At 58.9% G+C, this 17,148-nt stretch overlaps 2 protein-coding genes across 8 annotated transcripts in view; both read right to left on the bottom strand.

Annotated features, from left to right (window-relative positions):
* FES (FES proto-oncogene, tyrosine kinase) overlaps positions 1–6,057 on the bottom strand; it is a 12,425-nt gene extending 6,368 nt beyond the window's left edge. For all 3 annotated transcript variants that reach the window (XM_011376149.2, XM_011376150.2, XM_011376151.2), the window contains exons 1-10: positions 5,176–6,057; positions 4,500–4,718; positions 4,169–4,342; positions 2,671–2,767; positions 2,362–2,545; positions 990–1,127; positions 787–906; positions 543–665; positions 246–432; positions 45–128 (exon numbers count right to left, since the gene is read on the bottom strand). In XM_011376149.2, the coding sequence (XP_011374451.1) occupies positions 45–128; positions 246–432; positions 543–665; positions 787–906; positions 990–1,127; positions 2,362–2,545; positions 2,671–2,767; positions 4,169–4,342; positions 4,500–4,709 (1,317 nt within the window). In that variant the 5' untranslated portion in view covers positions 4,710–4,718; positions 5,176–6,057. The remainder of the gene's footprint in view (positions 1–44; positions 129–245; positions 433–542; positions 666–786; positions 907–989; positions 1,128–2,361; positions 2,546–2,670; positions 2,768–4,168; positions 4,343–4,499; positions 4,719–5,175) is intronic.
* A 147-nt stretch (positions 6,058–6,204) lies between these two features.
* The window catches only part of FURIN (furin, paired basic amino acid cleaving enzyme), a 19,372-nt gene continuing 8,428 nt past the window's right edge, over positions 6,205–17,148 (bottom strand). For 2 of the 5 annotated variants that reach the window (XM_023520952.1, XM_011376157.2), the window contains 15 exons: positions 13,639–13,979; positions 13,176–13,274; positions 12,987–13,082; positions 12,530–12,658; positions 12,348–12,424; positions 11,953–12,041; positions 11,256–11,428; positions 10,618–10,830; positions 10,036–10,136; positions 9,813–9,916; positions 9,603–9,720; positions 9,311–9,490; positions 8,775–8,899; positions 8,578–8,688; positions 6,205–8,335 (listed from right to left, as the gene is read on the bottom strand). In XM_023520952.1, the coding sequence (XP_023376720.1) occupies positions 7,743–8,335; positions 8,578–8,688; positions 8,775–8,899; positions 9,311–9,490; positions 9,603–9,720; positions 9,813–9,916; positions 10,036–10,136; positions 10,618–10,830; positions 11,256–11,428; positions 11,953–12,041; positions 12,348–12,424; positions 12,530–12,658; positions 12,987–13,082; positions 13,176–13,274; positions 13,639–13,815 (2,385 nt within the window). In that variant the 5' untranslated portion in view covers positions 13,816–13,979 and the 3' untranslated portion in view covers positions 6,205–7,742. Of the gene's footprint in view, positions 8,336–8,577; positions 8,689–8,774; positions 8,900–9,310; positions 9,491–9,602; positions 9,721–9,812; positions 9,917–10,035; positions 10,137–10,617; positions 10,831–11,255; positions 11,429–11,952; positions 12,042–12,347; positions 12,425–12,529; positions 12,659–12,986; positions 13,083–13,175; positions 13,275–13,638; positions 13,980–16,258; positions 16,521–16,903; positions 17,120–17,148 lie in introns of those variants that run through there. The other 3 variants (XM_011376153.2, XM_011376152.2, XM_011376156.2) reach the window with 3 other exon arrangements.

Genomic DNA, 17,148 nt, shown 5'->3' with positions numbered 1-17,148 from the left:
CTTGGAGAAGGGCAGAGGTGCGGGTCTGGCCGGACTCCACTCACCGAGAACTTGGGGCGAAAGATTCCTGAGATGTGGCTCTTAAGAATCTCCAGGGTGGGCGTCCTTCCCCCTTCCCGCTCCGGCTCCTGGGGCCAGGGACAGACGTCAGCGAGTGGCCAGGCTTGGGGAGGGGGAGGGCGAAAATGAAGAGCGCAGCCTGGGCCGGTGGGTAGGGTGGCCACAGTGGGCGGTGGGGCGCTCACCGAGGACGAGGTGGAGTGGCAGTCGTCCTGCAGGAGCGGCACAGGCGGGGGCTCACCGGGGCCCAGCTGCTCCAGCTTGGCCTGCAGCAGCTCCTGCTGGGCCTGCAGCTTGGCCTGGCTGCACAACGCCACCTGCAGCCCCTGCAGCTCCTCCTGCAACACCTGCCTCTTGCCCAGCAGGTAAACCCTGCCAGCAGGTAGGTGGGAGTGAGGAAACAGAGGGCTCAGCATGCAGCCGGCAGCCATCAGTGGGGTGGGCAGGCGGGCGGGAGGCTGCTGTAGCTGGGACCCACTCACCGCTGCCGGGGGTGGATGTTCTGCTCCTCATTCCGCAGCTCACGCTGCAGCTGACTGACTACCTCCTGCCGGCTGAACACTGTCTTGGTGGCCGCCGCCAGTTCATCTGTCACTGAGGTCAGCCTGTGTCCCCAAGGAAGGGCAGTGTTAGAGCCAGCCCCTCAGAAGCAGCCCTGCAGAGCCGAGACAAGCCCCAGCTCTATGTGCACAGTGTCCACCCCAGGCCCCGCACCACGGCACCCACGTGTGCTGCACGCTCTCCACGGTCAGCTCGTTCAACTGCAGCTCCCCAGGATCCAGGGGTTCACCCTCCTCGAGCAGTGACTCGTCAAAGGTGACACAGGGTGGGACCTCAGGTGTGGACCTGCGGGGGGCATTACCGCATCAGTGAGCAAGCCAACAGCCCGGGTCCTGTAGTGACTGGAGCAGGAGCAAGGAGGGGCTTACCCATACTGTCGCAAGAAGCCATGGTACTCGGCCTCCGGCTGGATGCGGGCAGCGGCCGCAGCCATCTCCCGGTGAATGGCCACCATTTCGTCCTGCACCAGGCTGCTAATCTCCAGGTATTCTTGCAGGATCTCTTTCCTGCCCAGAAACAGGACCGCTGGTCAGTGAGGCCTCAGGCTAGGCAAGGCTGAGAAGCTCAGGGGACCTGACACTGAGTTTGGAGTCGGTCCTGGGATTGAGCCCCCACCTCATCATTTACCACCAGCCCAATGCTCACAGGCAAATCACTGCATGTCTTCTGATCTTTACTTCCTGTTATGTGTAAAGGGGGTGCTGGGAGTCATAGTGAGATCTGTGTGCAGAGTATGTGGTACACACGAAGCGCTGTTTAACTGTGAGCTACAATCATGCCTGCCCTGGGCTGCCAGCCCGACAGCCGGGCTCTGGGGCTCCAATATGCATAAGCCATTGATGTGCTGTGACCCCCACACTTATGTCTCCGGTCCCAGCACCTCCCCAGAGCTTCAGTCTCAAGTAACAATTCACTTTCTCAGAACATCCTGTCAGAGATCAAACTCCACTAGTTGAAAATGAACTCCTTTTCTTGTCTCCTGAACCCATTTTTCCCATAGGTAATGGCCATTGAATCTTCCAGGTGCTTTGGACCAACTCCTTGGCATCATCCTTGACTCGTCTATCTCACACCCCACTTCCGGTCCATAGGGAAATATTTTGGCTCCACCCTCAAAATATACCCAGGACCTGACCACTTCTCTCTTCCGCTGGGTCCGAGCAGCCATGAGCTGTGATCTGCATTACTGCAGAAGCCTCCTGTCTGGTTTCCCTACCTCGTCCTTGCCCCCTGAATTCTGTTCTCAACACAGCCAAAGTCCTCACGATGGCCTGCGGCTCCCCCTTTCTGAAACGATCTTTCTCTCGACATACCCTGGTTTGCTCCTGCATCTCTGAGGCTTTCTCGGACCGCTCTATTTATGACTGCCTCCCAATCCCCCTTTCTTGTTTTATTTTTCTCCGTAGCACTTGCCACTTCTAACTTGCTTTCTATTTTACTTATTGACTTTCTTTTCTCTCTTTTCTAATACCATTGATCTTAGAAGGCAGGTATTTTTCGTTTTTTCTTGCTGTTTGCCAGAGCCTAGAATGGGTGCTCGATAAATACAATAAGACCCTGCAATAAGAGGCCCTGAAATAACGTCATTCAGATATAAATCGAGTGGCTCCAATCCTTGGCCCCGGGGCCCGGTCTCAAGTGATTCCATGACCACCTACTTTCACAAGACTGAACTTTTCTGGACCTTGTCTCTGGGGCATGGTAGGAGGGTAAGGGGGTGACGGTGGGATGTGGGCTCACAGGATGCATGCCATCTCTTGGTGCAGGTCCTGTAGTGACTGGAGCAGGCCAGGCAGCATGAGCTGGTGGTGGTGCTGGTGGTGCAGCTGCGCAGCCCGCACACCAAGCACATAGCGGTTATGGTGAGCGAAGAGCTTCCACAGGCTGCGCACGTACTTGTCCTTGGCCCTGTCACGATCCTTGTCTGCCGAGTGAGGGGGGGTGTGGGTGACAGCACAGAGGTCTGGGCACTCCCCACTCCCTGGATACCTGTGGACAGGTCAAGGCTGTCTCGGGACTCCCTCCCTGCCGGTGAGGGAAGCCACACACCTTTGCTGGCCTCCTGGTACTTGCGCCTGGCCTGGGCGCTGTCCCGTGCCAAGGCTCGGTACTGGCTCTTCAGCTTCTCAATGTCCTGGCTGTGGGTCTGAGGAGAGAGAAGAGACTGTGTGGGTTGGCAGGTCCCTAGGGCATGGGGGATTCCTGCCTGAGTAAAACACTGGACAGGTCTTACAGGGCAAGCAGGCAGCATACCGGAGTCCGTCCTGCAGAAAGGGCCTGGAGACCTCCGGGGCCTGGCCTCTGCTGCTGAGGTTAGGGTCAGAGGAGCTGGGTTGAGGCTGAGCCCCTGGGGGAAGCAGAGTGGACTGGGAAGGCTAGAACTGCCCTTCTTTGGCCTGGGGTGGTATTTGATGGCAGGCAGGGCCCAGCTGAAGGCATGTGGCACCGAGCTCCACACTCAGAAGGACTCTGTGCTTGGTGTTATGCTCTGCTGATGCCATCTTGAAATTCTCAATAATGCTTTGACAAAGGCCGCACATTTCCATTCTGCACTGATTCCTGCAAATAATGTTCCTGATTGCAGGAACAATAAATGGTCACGACTAGAGTGCTCATCCCAGTTCCCCTGTCTGCGCATTGGGATACTTTAGCTCAGTTCCATCCCTCTCCTCTGACCCTCAGTTTCCCTAACTGTAACTGAGCTAAATAAATAGACTAAATGAGCCTTTTTCATGGGCCAGTTGGTAAACATTTTAGGCTTACTGGCCAAACAGTTTCTGTTGCAATTACTCAGCTCTACCATTGCAGCTCTCTAGTAGCCAAATGGGCACAGCTGTGTCCCAGCAAGAGTACCTATAAAAACAGGCCGACCCTGTTTTTAGATAAGCTTCTTGGGAGAGGGAGTGGATCGAGACTGGCCACCAGGGGCCGCTGTTGGTCCACGGCAAGGCAGGGTTTTGCAGTGGTGGAAGCAGGATGGTACAGGGGGCCAACTAGCACATTGAATTAGAAGGGCGAAGCACACACGTAAATAGCTCTAATCACACAGCTTCTAGACCAAGGAGCTGGGCAAGATTAAATGCAGGCAGGATGGCTTCAAAGCCCCGGTCTTTAACCTCTCTGTTGGGGCCACGTTGCTGCTGTGTGGAGTCTCTGGGACCCTGGGAGGAGCCCACCTAGGCCAAGGGCAGACAGACCAGCGTCATCTCTCTCCAACTGCCTCTCAGCCCCAGGGCCAACTGGTGCAGTGCGGGAGGCAAGTCACAGATCCTGCTCCCTGCAGGCAATGGCTGGACTACTCATCCTTGTACTCCAAGCACTGTGTCCAGGCACACAGTAGGGTGACAGAAAAATCACGGAGAAGCCCTGCTGCAGGTCAGCCCTCGTGGGGAGAGATGGGAAGGAAGCTGTGGTGGAGCTGGAGCAGGCCCTGGGAGCAGGCCTTGTGGTCAGCGCTTTCACTTCCCTGTGAATTGAGGGGCTCTTGTGCAAAACCAGCCCTGTGAGGCTCGAAATGCAGGTAGAAATGACCAGGCTCCCCACCCACCTTGGTGAGATCCTGCTGCAGCTGCTGCCACTGCTCACTGTAGGTCCTGCGCAGCTGCTGCCGCTCCCGGATCAGCAGGCTCAGCTTGTTCAGGGGCCCCGAGTTCAGGTCTTCCGCGTGCTGCCTCAGCAGTCGGCTCAGGCCCTCCGTCTGACTGGTGATCTCTGCCCAGGACTGCAGCACACGAAGGGTGAGACAGCGCTTGGAGGACGGTGGCTCCCAAGCCCACCCAGGGAACTTCGGGAAAGGAAGGGGCAGGCTGATATCCCAGGGACCACAGGAATTCCTGGGGAGAGGGCTGGGAAGGGGTAAAGAGGCCATGGAACCCCACCTGGCCGATGGGGCTGTCGGGGCCGCCCCGGCTCTGGCCCCCACTGTCTTGTAGGGACATGTGGTGCAGCAGCCCGGCATACTCCCGGTCACTCTTGACCCGCTGGGCCATCCACTTCCTCATGCCCTCCAGCAGCCGGAGCTCGGCCTCCTGCATTTGCTGAAGTGCCCCATGGCCCTTGGGGCTGCACAGCTCTGAAGAGAAGCCCATAGTGCTGTCCTGGGGACACAGGAGAGAGGCCACCGCTGGAGAGGGAGAAGTAGGACAGGGAGACTGGGGGCTGCCAGGCCAATAGGAGCTGCAGATAGGCAGGAGGTGGGGGCCTGTCCTGCCCAAATGCAGCCACAGGTACAAAACGCCGGCCTGGCCTGGGACTGGCTCTCACTGCTTCCTGTGTCCCAGGCCAAGGCCTGGCGCCAGGGGATCCCTTCTCAGTCCTAGAACAGGAACCACCCAGAGCCTCCCTCTCTGGGCCCTTCCACCCAGCACCCACTGCAGGGGTGTGTGCGCCCAGGGTCTTTGGCAGGGCCGAGCCTGCCCCAGCCAGCGACAGCCTGTGCCCTGCTCCTGGGGCCACCCCTGCCCCACCGGGTGTGATGCCTGTCTGCCTGGATCCAGCCCGCTGCCCCTGCTCCCTGCCCACCGCCCACCACCTCCTGGGCCTCAGGAGAGTTACCGCTCAGGCAGCTGCTCCGGGGGCCACCGAAGACCGACTCAGGCCCAGCCAACCCTGCCAACGGGCCAGTTCCTGATTCGATGCTTCCTCCTCCTGAGGTTTCAGTTGGCCCAGGCCCTGGGGCGGGCCACAGAGGGGAAGGGGCGGGCAGGAGCCTCCGATGCCTGCCGGGGGCCCCCCCTGTCTAGCCCGCCAGCCAGGGCCACGGAAACGGAAGGGAGGAGGGGCCGGGGAAGAATGGCCTCAAGAAGGGCAGCACTCCCCAGGGCCTTGGACAAGGACAAGGGGGAAGTGGCCCCAGGGTGCAGCGGTGGGAGCCGACACAGGGTGACGCTGCACGCGGGTGTGATGGGCCTCCCAGCCTGGAGGTCCTGAGGCAGGTGGGCAGTCCCAGCAGCAGCCAGGTAGGCCCAGAAGAGTAAGGGAGAGCCTAGTCCAGGTCCTCTCCACCCCATGGATTCCCCAAGAAGAGCTAAGGCACCAATATCCATTTGAATGAAATTTCCAAGTAAATCTACCTGGAAGAGGCCTGCTTCTCAGACACAGGTCCTGGTAGACCAGTCACCACTCCCCTACCCCAGGCAGAGGCTTCCTTTCCCAAAGGAAACCTGAGGGGTGGGTTGGGGAGTAGAGAGGTAAGGCCTTTACACAGCTGAGACTCAGTCTCCCCAGCAAGAACACCCTGGCCTTTCTGGCCCCACTGTAGGCCTCCAAGGGAGACCTTGAGCAATAGGGACACAGGCTGTTACTCTCCACTCTGCTGGAGACTAGTCCTGTAGGGGTGGACGTGCTCAGCTTGTCCCAACCCCTAGTGTTTGTCTCCCGCTGCTGTCTCCTCCTATACCCCACAGCTCCCTGAAGGAGGCCTGGAACCCCTCAGCAGACAGACTCCAAAATCCTGAGTTGGGCTCATTTTGAGGCAAGCAGGACATCACAGTGGGCATCTAATCCTAGCTCCCCATCCCCCCCATCCCGGGATTTAGTCCCGGACTCCTGGGAAGAACAGTTATCACCATACTGGAGACCAGGTCTGGTTTGCATAGTCTGCACGTTTAATCACTTTAAAACCTCTAACATCATCTCGTGTCCATTAAATAGAACCAACAATGCTGGGCTTGTTTAAATTACAAGGAAAAAAAAAAAAATCACTGTGCACCAACCCAGTATCTTACAAAACCAGCCGGGCTGGCCACAAGGAGTGGGGTGGTGAGATGGGGGCACCCCTGGGCAGGTGGCTGGGTGCCAGGAGGGGCTAGTACAGAGAAAGAAAAAGGGGCTCCCAAACAGAAGGGGGTTGATTGTCCTAATGGGAGGGGTGCAAAAGGCACGTCAGAAGAGGGGAACTTGGGGGGCAGTGCTTTTCCACCAGGGCACAGTGTTGGAGGGGGCATGGTGCCACCGCCTGCCCACCCCTGGCACTTGGAGAACCAGTGACCCATAAGCCCTTGGCACGACGAGCCCCATCAGAAACATGGACAACTACCCGCCCTTCCCACCACGATCCCCCTTTCTTAGGGCCTGCCTGGCCGGCCTCTTCAGAACTTGGGGTTCAGCTACTCCTCACTCCCCAACAATATGCTGCAGCCTCCCACACCTCAGGGCCAGGGCAGCTGGGGGAACAGGAGAGTGAACAGTGGGTATGTGAAGGTGGGCGGTCCAGCTGCTACCCCCATTAAAAAAAAAAAAAAAAAAAAAAAAAAAATCAGCATCTAAAGTGAAATAATCACAAAGTGAAAATATATCCTCAAACAGCCCCTGAGATCCCCACAGGGGAAAGCAGCATCGGGTGGGAGGTGGGAGAGGCCGGCTGGGCCACCGTCCCTCCCCACCGCCCACCCAGGGGCTCCGGGACTGTGAGTGCCAACAGCCCAGGCAGCCCCGGGCTCAGAAAACAGGGACTTGGGCCCTGGCTGAAGGGGAGGGTGGTTAGGACGCCAGCATGGGGCTCACCCAGGCCAGCCTCACTCAGCGGGAAGCCAGCTGTGGTGAGCAAAGGGACAAACACACACGTGCACACACGCGCACCCTTGAAGCACCTGCCTTGCCTTGGTCCCTTCCTTCCATCGCCGCTTCTGCCTGAGGCTCACCAGAGGTGGGGGACGGGGTCAGGTACGCACAAGCCCTTGGAGAGGTGGCCTCCTCCTTCGCATATTCCCTAGGCCAGCCTCCCTGCTGCCTGGATGGGGACCATTATTGCTTTAAAGGGACAGGGAAGGGGCCAGAGTGCAGCTGGGCCAGGAATCCCGAAAGATGGGCTGCCCCTCTCCACTCCGCAAGGACTCTGGCTGGGGCCTGACAACCTTGGAAAGCTGCCCTGAAGGTTTCACTCCTTTCTCCACATAGAGGGGGTGCTGGGAATGGGGTGTGGCCCTCCGGTCCCCCATCTGGTCCTGGGACCCTCGCTCATCAGGCAGCCAGGAGGCCCAAGGGTAGGATGGGAAGCTGTCTCTGCCCCTCTTGCCTCCCAACTGGGGTCCAAACCCAGTCCCAAGATAAAAAAATACTTTGGTGAATTAAAAAGTGCCCAAGGAGGGGATGGGCTCGAAGGGGGCGGTGGCAGGCGCTCGTCAGAGGACGCTCTGGTCTCTGATAAAGGCAGTCCTCTCACGCCGGCCCTCGTCCTCCTCTGAGTCAGATGGGCACTCCTGCCAGGCCTCAGGGGGCAGCCCCTTGTAGGAGATGAGGCCGCGGTCCATGGTGTACACTTTCACCCCCCGGAAGCTGAAGCCTGAACGCAGCTGTAGGACCAGGAAGACAATGACGAAGACCAGGACGATGAAGGCGCAGCTGAGGCCGGCCACCACCTCAGGTAGGTGTGAAGGCAGCAGCCCTGCCCGCAGCCGCGGCTCTGCCTCCACCTCTGGGGGTGGCCGGGGAGGCGGAGGCTGCTGCTGCGGTGACTCTCGGCTGCTCTGGGTTTGCCGGGAACACTTCTGCTCCACAGGGTCCAGGGAGGCATGGCTGGGGCAACTGAGGCAGTCTGTGGGGGCCGGCCCCCGGCATGTGGCACACGAGGTGTGGCAGCGGGTACACACGCTGGCGCGGATGGTCTCCACGTCGTTCTCAGTGTTGTAGTGTGTAGCAAGGACTTGGGCAGCAAAGCCTGGAGGGCAATGCTGGACACAGCTCTTCTGGTGCAGGGAGAAGCCTTCCTCACACACTGCCGGCACGAGAGGAGGCGGGTGTCGGCTTAGCTGCCCACGGCCATGTGGCCACGTGGCCCCAGGACCAGGGCAGCCCAAGCAGGCACTGTAGTTTCCAGGAGCTTCCACCCCAAACTATGTCATCCCAAGGGCTCCAGTGTCCCTTCAGACCCTTTTTCCTCCTAGAGCTGGGCTTCAAGATAGGCACCCTCTGTCCCCCAGCCTCAGGCCCCAACCCCCAGGAGCACCCACTACTGACCCACACAGGCCTGGCTGGATGTGAGGGTCTTGCAGCCGCTGCTCTCAGGAGGTGTGGGCAGCCCCTCAGGGGCTGTGCCATATAGCACGAGGGTGAATTTGGTCAGCGTCCCTATTCCAGGAGGGGAAGGAGGCCAGAGTGAGCGGGAGCTGGGACCCGGCATCCACACCGCCCCAGCTCTCGGGCGCCCCGCATACCATAGTTGTTGGCCTCACTGGTGTTTTCAATCTCCAGGACCCATTCACCAGAGGGGTCCTCGTCCCAGGAATGGGTCGTCATGAAAGCCCAGTCATTAAACCCATCCGCAGAGTAGTCGTGTGGCCTGGGAGCAGGGTGCATACAGCTGTCTGAGGCCTCTGGGGGACGCCATCCAGGGAATACCGAGCCCACCACACGTGGACCACATACCCTCCCCCCAGTGCAGCACCCACCCCACCACTGGGCTGGAAATGCCTCTTGGCTCTGAATGCCAGTAGGCCAGTCGTTCTCAACCAGAAGATTCTGGATATGTGCGAGGGCACTGCACACAGGAAGGCACACAGATGTGGCATTTGATGGGTGAAATCAGGGATTCCTGCAAAATGGGACAGTCCCATAGGGCAAACAGGCAAACAATCCCTCCCACAACTCCTCACTGAGAGTATGTGGTGACCATCACAGCTGTGTGAGTGAATGAATGAATGCATGTGGGCGTAAGGGAGAAAACAGCCTGGGCAGGGGACAGGGCAAGCACCTGGCAGCCAGCAAGGTGGAGCGGGTGCCCATGGGGCTAACCAGGTGGATGGCCAGGTCACCACGGCGATTGTAGGACAAGGTGAGGCGGGCCTGGGCGTGTTCCAGCCGTGTGATGTGGCTGGGCTCCCCCAGGCAGGCAGTCACAGTCTTCCGCACCTCCAGCCGCTTCCCTATGTCCCTGTGCAGAGAGCACAGTGATGGTCAATCAGCCTGGCTCAGAGGGACCCATGAGCACCTCCTGCAACCCTCAGGTCCCACCCACCCCCTCTCAGCCAGGGTTCAACCCTCACTTGGGCTCAGTGAGGATGTCGATGAGGCACTTCCGCTGGGGGGCCACCGTCGTCCAGTTCTGGGCCAGAGCCACCATGGCACCTGCGTCCAACAACCCATAGCCATATGAATGGCTCACTGTGGAGTAGGGAAGGCAGGGTCAGCTGGGAGGCATAGAGCGCCCCCCCCACCAATCCCCAAACCAGGCCACCGGGCCACTCTGTCCTCACCTTTCCGGCCCACACCATTAGTGGCCCAATCGTTAGCATTGAGGTGTGCTGGCTTTGAGGTCTGTACCACCAGGTGCTGCATGTCCCGCCAGGTGAGGTTCTTACTGCAAAGAAGAGAGGGAGAGGCTGGGTTTAGTCTCTTTGGAGATAAGCTGGAGACCAAGAGCTGCCCTGCAGAGGGCGCAAGTAGGGACAGGGTTGCCCCTCAGCCCCCGATACTTACTTGGCCTCCAGGGTGAGAGCAATGATGCCAGCTGCCAGCGGGGCAGAGGCCGAGGTGCCGGTGTGTGACTCCGTACACTTCTGCCGCAAATCAGTGGTCACCTGCCCGGAGAACAATGGTGTTGGGTCTGTGGTGAGTGGAGGGGACCAGAGAGGCGACCTGCCTGTCCTCCCTCTACCTATAGACCCTAAGAACCACAGATGGTGTGGTGAGCCATGGTCAGGACACCTGGGTCCCAGCTGCTGCCCTGCCGTGGACTGGACAGTGTTTGGCTCTTTTTGAGCTTCAGTTTCCCAAGGAACAAGGAGACTAAACTAGAAGTTAAAGATCATTTAGAGCAATAAATGTTTTTAGAGAGAGTCTATACTTCTCGGGGGCTTCACAAATGGCTCTGTGAACCCCAAGAATCTCAGAGAGCTCCCCAGTTCCCACTCCATGATGCCAAAGCCCCTATCACCCAGCCACATGCGGGTGGGAGGCAGATGGGTTTGGATGGAGCCGGCAAGCAGCCCCATTTCCCCAGCCCCCGCCCTGGCCCCTGCCCTGGCCTCTGCCCTGGCCCCAACTCAGAGCAAGACTCACGATCTGCTTCTCATTCTGGTTGCCGCTGCTGTAGGTCGTGGCCAGCGTGGACGAGCAGGCCTCGCTGTACCAGGGCACGTTGCCGAACTGTGTGGCGCTGCTGATGGACAGTGTGTAGATGCTATTGGTGTAGCCATCACAGTTGCAGCTGTCATGATCCCGGCCCCCGTTTCCCGAGGCCCAGACAAAGATGGAGCCCAGCCCCCCGCGGCCCTGTGGACAGAGTGGGATGGGGTCACTCGAGAACAGGTCTCGGGGGAGGCCTGGCGGGAAGAGACACTGCTGGAGACTGGAAAGGCTGGGGCCTCGTTCTCAGGGACTCTCTATCCACTCCCTAGTTTTTCATGAGGCCACGGTGGATCAGACATACATGCAAATATGACTGTCTGTGTGCAAAAAAAGACCTGGACCACCACCTCAATGCTCAGAGTGGTGATTCCAGGGAGTGCAATTAGGGATGGTTTTAATTTTCTTTTCTTTTTTTCTATCCTAGTCCCTTAACTTTTCAACAAATATATTTTGTGTAAAATTCAAATTAAACACAAGAACAAACAGGAACAGAAAAACACAAGGAAGAAAACTATGGAAAATAGAGTGCCGCCTTGCCCCCAGAGACTGGGCCTGGATCCCCACCTCACCTGACTGACTCCCCGGAAGAAGGCCTCTTCGGCGAGGCGGGCTGGCCCGTCCACAGTCTTGCCGTCATCCTCGGGGCCCCAGCTGGCGCTGTAGATGTGGATGTGGTTGGGGTTCAGGCCCAGCGAGCGTGCTTCCACCGCATCTGTCACCTCACCGTCTAGCATGCGCACCCCTGGCCGCGGAGTGGGGTGGGGAAAGGGATTCTGCGTGGGTCCAGCTGCCAGAGGCACCCCATGGAACACACCCAGCCCTGCACCCAGACAGTGGGCAGGGGGAGGGGAGAGGCTGGTGCTGGGAAACCCTGAACCCCTAACTCCCTGGCCTGCCTCTGCTTCTCAAAGACGAGACCCAGGAAGGGGAAAAGGAAAACAGCCCTGCCTTCAACCACACAATCTGGACCAGAACAGGACCCTGGGTTCCCAAAGGAGCGTGGTGATCAAGGACTGCCACGTAAGGACATGTGGGTGGTGAGGATGTAAGGAAACTCCTGCTGAAAAACACCCGCCCCACAGCACAGGGCCACCAGCACTGGTGATTCAGCTCTCTGAGTTGCTAAGAATCTTCTAAGGAATAGTCATGTGGTCAAAAGGATCCACAGTGGGAAAGTGGCAGGCACTGGCCAGATGGGAAGTGGGCGGAGAAAAACCCCACCCGAAGGGCCCTCCCAAAGACAGGGTGGCCAAGACCCACACCCACCTCCTATGCGGGCGTTGTAGGCCACACCCACACCACAGACACCGTTGTTGGCCACCGCGGCCACCTCACCCGCACATCGTGTGCCGTGCCTGCCAGGGCCAAGAACGCAGCATTAACGGTAGACAGAGCCTGGCAGGTACAGCCTGAGGAGAAGGATCGGCAAACCATTCCGCCTACGACCTCTAGCCCACGTGTGAGCATGGTCCCCTCCCACACAGCCTGTAGCTCTCTCTGCTCTGACCGAACCCTCCCTTAGAGCCCCAGCTGAATCAGGACTGCAGGAAAGACGTCAGCCTCTCAGGCAGAGCATGTCTGAACTGGGCCTCAGCCCTTCCTACTCGGTGGAAAAGGAGGGAGGCAGAGACCAGGGTCTGCCGTTGTCTGCCGTTTCTGACCTGTTGTCATTCATCTGTGTGTAACGAGGCTGCGGGTCAGGGTCCTGGTCGTTGACATCAAAGCTGGCCCCAGGATCCTGGAAAGGATGTGGCTGTTGTCAGGAGCAGCCTGCCCATGCTGGCAGAACAGGACACCCTAGACACCCTCACCAGGAATTGCTGCCTGCCCCCAATCTGCTCACATAATTGCCTGCCAAGTCCGGGTGGTTCTTCTCAATGCCGTCGTCCAGGATGGAGACCACGATACCACGCCCCGTGTAGCCCTGAGCCCAGGCCTCCTTCACATTCAGGTCCCGCTGGGTGATGCCAGACTGCGAAGACACCCACTCCATCACCTTGGCACTTAGGAGATGTGTGAGGCTAGGGTACCCTGAAGAATCCCTTCACCACCCCAAAACCTCACTCTCTATCTGCCTCCGCTCTTAAAATGCCACTACTGGTTGTCTGGGCTCCGTGGAAGTGTAAAGAACTCTGGGAATGTACCCCTGGCCCCAGACTTAGCAGGAGGAGCTGGGGAGAACGCTCAGCAGACAGAAAGAGAAAGAATGAAAGCAGCCCTCAAAGTCAGCCTCACCTACCCACGGGACCCTCAGTGGGCAGATGGGGGAGGAGGACCCGGGAACCAAGGCTGCAACGTACCAGGTACCACTGCTGAGGGAACTTGGGGTCTGTGGGCTCCTGGTACACATCCCGTTTGGTCCGTCGCTTTGCCACCTGCTGCTCCAGCCACTTTACCTGTGAGGGGATGAGGGGGAGGAAGACAGTGGCACGCACTCCTGAGAGCAGAGAGAGAAGGGTGGCGGCAGGGGGAGCTGGGGTTGCACTCACTTGAGGCTCCCTCTGCAGCCGGCTATGCCTCAGGCGGTGAGGCGACAGGGACCGCTTTGTCACAGCTCGATGCCAGAAGTGGTAATAGTCGCCGAAGATCTGCAACAGAGCAGGAAGACTGAGCTGGGCTTGCCATCTGTCAGTCCCTGAGGAAGTGGGGGACGGGGGTGGACAATAGGCTACAAGGGGAGGTATGCAACGGCAGAGGGTGTTGGGGCATCTGCTCCCTGCCCAGGACCCAGCAAGAATGGGCAGAGGACCAAGGTGGGGACTCTTTATCCCTGGGGTACGTTGGTCCTCTGAGCAACCTATGCTAGAAGCCCACGGACAGGGCGAGCCACTGCTGCCATCCCCCTGGGTACCCAGAACACGCTCTTGAAAAGACAAGCCCCACAGTTCCTGCTCCCAGTGCCAGAGCACCTGCCCTCAGCAGCCCACGACCCGAAACATCTAGAACACCTACCTGGCCCTGGTTGAGGAAGCCATGCTTGCGTGCCACGTGGTCAGCCACAGCCGGGCCCCCAGGGATGTGCACAGCCCAGGTGTTGGTGAAGACCTTCTGGCCATGGGCATCAGCCGCCAGCAGGACCAAAGGTCCTGCTGCTGCTACCACCCATAGCAACCAGGGCCTCAGCTCCATGGGGGGGACAGGTGGCCGGTGTCCCGGAGCCCTCCTCTCCTTGGCCTGGTCACGGGGCCTCGGCTCCCACGCACCAACTCACAGCCTGTGGCCCGGGGCTGACTGGCGGGGGCATGGGGCCGAGACTGGCAGGGCTGTGGCAGGAGGACGAGCGCTGCCGGGCTCTGAGAGGAGCAAGGGAGGAAAAGGGGGAGAGAGTCAGACCCTCCCAGCCATGAGCTAAAGCTGCCTTCCCATTCCATGGCTGGATCCAGGCCTGAAAGGGGCTCTGGGGGAGGGGAGTGAAAACCCAGCACCCCCCAGGGTCGGCCGGGGAGTCAGGGAGATGGACCCCCACCCGGCCACACGCAGCTCCCAAGCCTCTCTCCTCGCAAGAATACGCAAGTGGGATGAACAATATCAAGGCTTGAGTCACTCGAAATCAGAAACTGAATCAATGCTAGCCAGAATGAAAGTAAAAAAGATGGGTTACAAAGCAGTATGTACACATGATTCCATTTTGTTTTTTAAAAAAGTATTTGCATATGGATATTTATATATAACCACAAAACAAAATCTGGAAGGACACAACTAGACGTTAACAATGGTTCTCTCAAGACGATGAGAACTAAAATTAATATTTTCCTCTTTGTGTCATTGTATGTTTTCCAAATTACCTCGATCTTTTTTTAGAAAGGGATAAAAGGTTGACTTTTTGAAGTTTCTTAATGGGAGGCATCCACACAGCTCACTGGGTTTTTCCGGTTCAGCAAACCAGCCCCAGCCCCAGAGAGTTATTTGCAGACACACAGCCCCTGGGAAGAAGGAGTGGGCGACCCTATGTGGGATGGGGGCTTTGTGGGCTGAGCACAGGGGATCACAGTGGCTTCCCTTCCTTCTATGGCCCAGACCCTCAGCCATCATCAAAGTCAGGGGCCCAGGCTCTTTTCAACTGTTTCCTGGGGAACGGTGGGGCTGCCCAGCCCTGTCCCGCCTGGGCCTGGAGGCTCCCCAGCAGCCCCTTTGCTCTCTCCACGCCCACCAGCCTTGCGTAATACGAGCCGGGCAACCAGGGCAAACACTGGCTGCTGAGCCAGGAGCGCCAAGGTGAGGCTGAATCAATAGTCCATGTGTTGTTTTTCCTCCTTCAGCAAACAGACAGCAGGACCTCCCTGTCCAGGGCCACATAACTGTCCCCACAAAGGGCCCCTGACTAGCCAGAAGCCAAGCCCCTGGGGTGGGGAGAAGCTGGGAGTGGTCCCAGCAGGGCTGCTGGAGGTACCCAGTCTCAGTGCCAGCGCCTGCCTACAGGACCCAGGATGCCCTCACCACTCCCGCGGCCCAACCTCAAAGGAAGCCACTCTGCCAAGAGGCAAAATGAAGCTTCTAGCTCACCCAGGACCCTGGAAGCTGGGCAGGCAGGCTCCCCACTGGGAACCCCTTGCTTCTCTGGGAGTTGTCCTTAGTCACAACCAGTCTCCCCAGCTGTACTTCTGCTCCTGCAGTCCCACCAGGCAGGCTGGGGGAGACTCAACACACAATTCCTGGAGTATTTTCAGTTTACACCAAAATAACCTGACAGCTGATGGCAGGAGGCATCCACAGTGCAGCTCCTCCTCACCCTGGGAGGCAGAGTCCACAGGGCTCCCAGGCCCACCTGGAAGCCATAGCCTCAGGGTGCCTTGGGCAGCCAAGTTCCAGAAAGCTGGTCTGAGCAACGGCTGGGCAGCCAGACATCAGCTCAAGGAGGTTAAGGGACCCCCAAGCCCCCATTTAACAGAGAATATGGGGCCCTGGGCGCACAGGCGGATGGGAACGAGGTCTCTTTTCCCCTTCTTGCCACACTAGCTGCCTTAGCTCTAAGACGTCATGCAAAGCCACCCTCTGACCACAGTGCTCTGAGCCCTACTGGAGCCCCCAAAGCAAGGCTGGGTTCATCAGGGTCTAGCCCAGGTTCTGGCCGACTGTGAATGGAGCGAGAGCTGCTTGGCGTTAAAGGTGATTAAACAACTATTTAATTACCTTGCAGCACCCGGAAAGAAAGCAGGCTCCAGGCACAACTAGACAATCCCCAAGAAAGGGCGTGCTCCCTCTGCCCAGCGTCCCCAGCCATGGGAGCGGGGCAGGGCTCCCACCGAGCCCTGACGCCGCAGACAGCCCTGCCTCAGCATCCTGGAGGGAGCGAGGAACCCTCTTTCCCAAAAGGGCAGGCACTGAGAACAATGAATGAAGGGGCTCCTCCCCACCCCCAATCCAGGCTCTGACTCACCCTCCGAGTCCCAGTTCTTGCTGTATTTCTAGCTCCCCGTGATGCCGGCTCACATGGGACTCGTTTCCCGGCTGTGGCCAGAGAGAGCTGTGGGCGCTCCTCCGGGCTGTGTACACTCTCAGCCAAAGCCCTTTTCCCAGCCCTAGGAACCCCGCGACACAGCCAGCAGCTCCGAGGCACCCACAATGAACCTACCCCCAGGTCCGGGCTGCTTCCCAGGCACCGGGGGTCTGGCGCAGACAAGGCTGCCTGGGAAACCCGATCCGTCTCTCCTCCGGGCAAAAAGACACGAAGCCACCTCCTGTTCGAAAGGCTCCCCTGAAATTCTGACTTCCAGTCTCTGCTCTACTCACATTTGCTATGTAACCTTAGATAAGTCACTTGCTCTCTGAGCCTCAGTTTCCTTGGTGGTAAAAACTGCTAGACCAGAGGTTTTCAAACTTCAAGCCACAGAATCCTTTTCAAAAAAAAAAAAAAAAAAAACCCATTAAATGTCGTGTGGAAGCCCAACATAGTAAATAATATAGTAAATAGTAACACTGGGGCCACTGTAGGTGAGACGGGTCAGGCTTGACTACTCTTTGCTGTGTTCACACCTGGCCGGCAGCTGCCCAGCCCTCACTAGGCCACATCAGCGAATTCCTCTCGCACTGTCCAAGGCGGAGAATTCCCACAGCCTCTGGCTAACGAGGGTCTGCACCCCAGGGCAAGGGAGTAGGCGACGGCAGGAGAGCAGCTAAGTGAGCGCTGTCAGACCCGTCCGGCAGGCAGGCCGGCCGCCCCCACGGGGACAGCAGGGGCCTCGGCCAGGCCTCCTTGGAAAGCAGCCCCAGAACCTACCTGAGCCAGCCTCCCGGCGCCGCGGGACGCGCACCTGAGTCCCTGGCCGCCCAGGTGTGAGGGCGGGGGCGAGGCCCGAGCCGGGTATAACCCCCCGCCCCGCGACCGGCGGCTCCTCCCTCCCCAGGAGCGGAGGGGGCGAGGCGGCGGCCCCGGAGGACGGCGGGGAGGCGGGAGCGCCGGCGCCTCTGGAATTCTCGCCCCATCCCGCCCCCGGCGGGGCCCCGCGGCGCTTCCTGAGGTCA

The sequence above is a fragment of the Pteropus vampyrus genome, unplaced genomic scaffold (genome assembly GCF_000151845.1).
Source record: "Pteropus vampyrus isolate Shadow unplaced genomic scaffold, Pvam_2.0 Scaffold286, whole genome shotgun sequence".
NCBI lineage: Eukaryota > Metazoa > Chordata > Mammalia > Chiroptera > Pteropodidae > Pteropus > Pteropus vampyrus.
The sequence above is the reverse complement of the archived record's forward strand: the minus strand, read 5'-3'. Positions and strand labels throughout refer to the sequence as shown.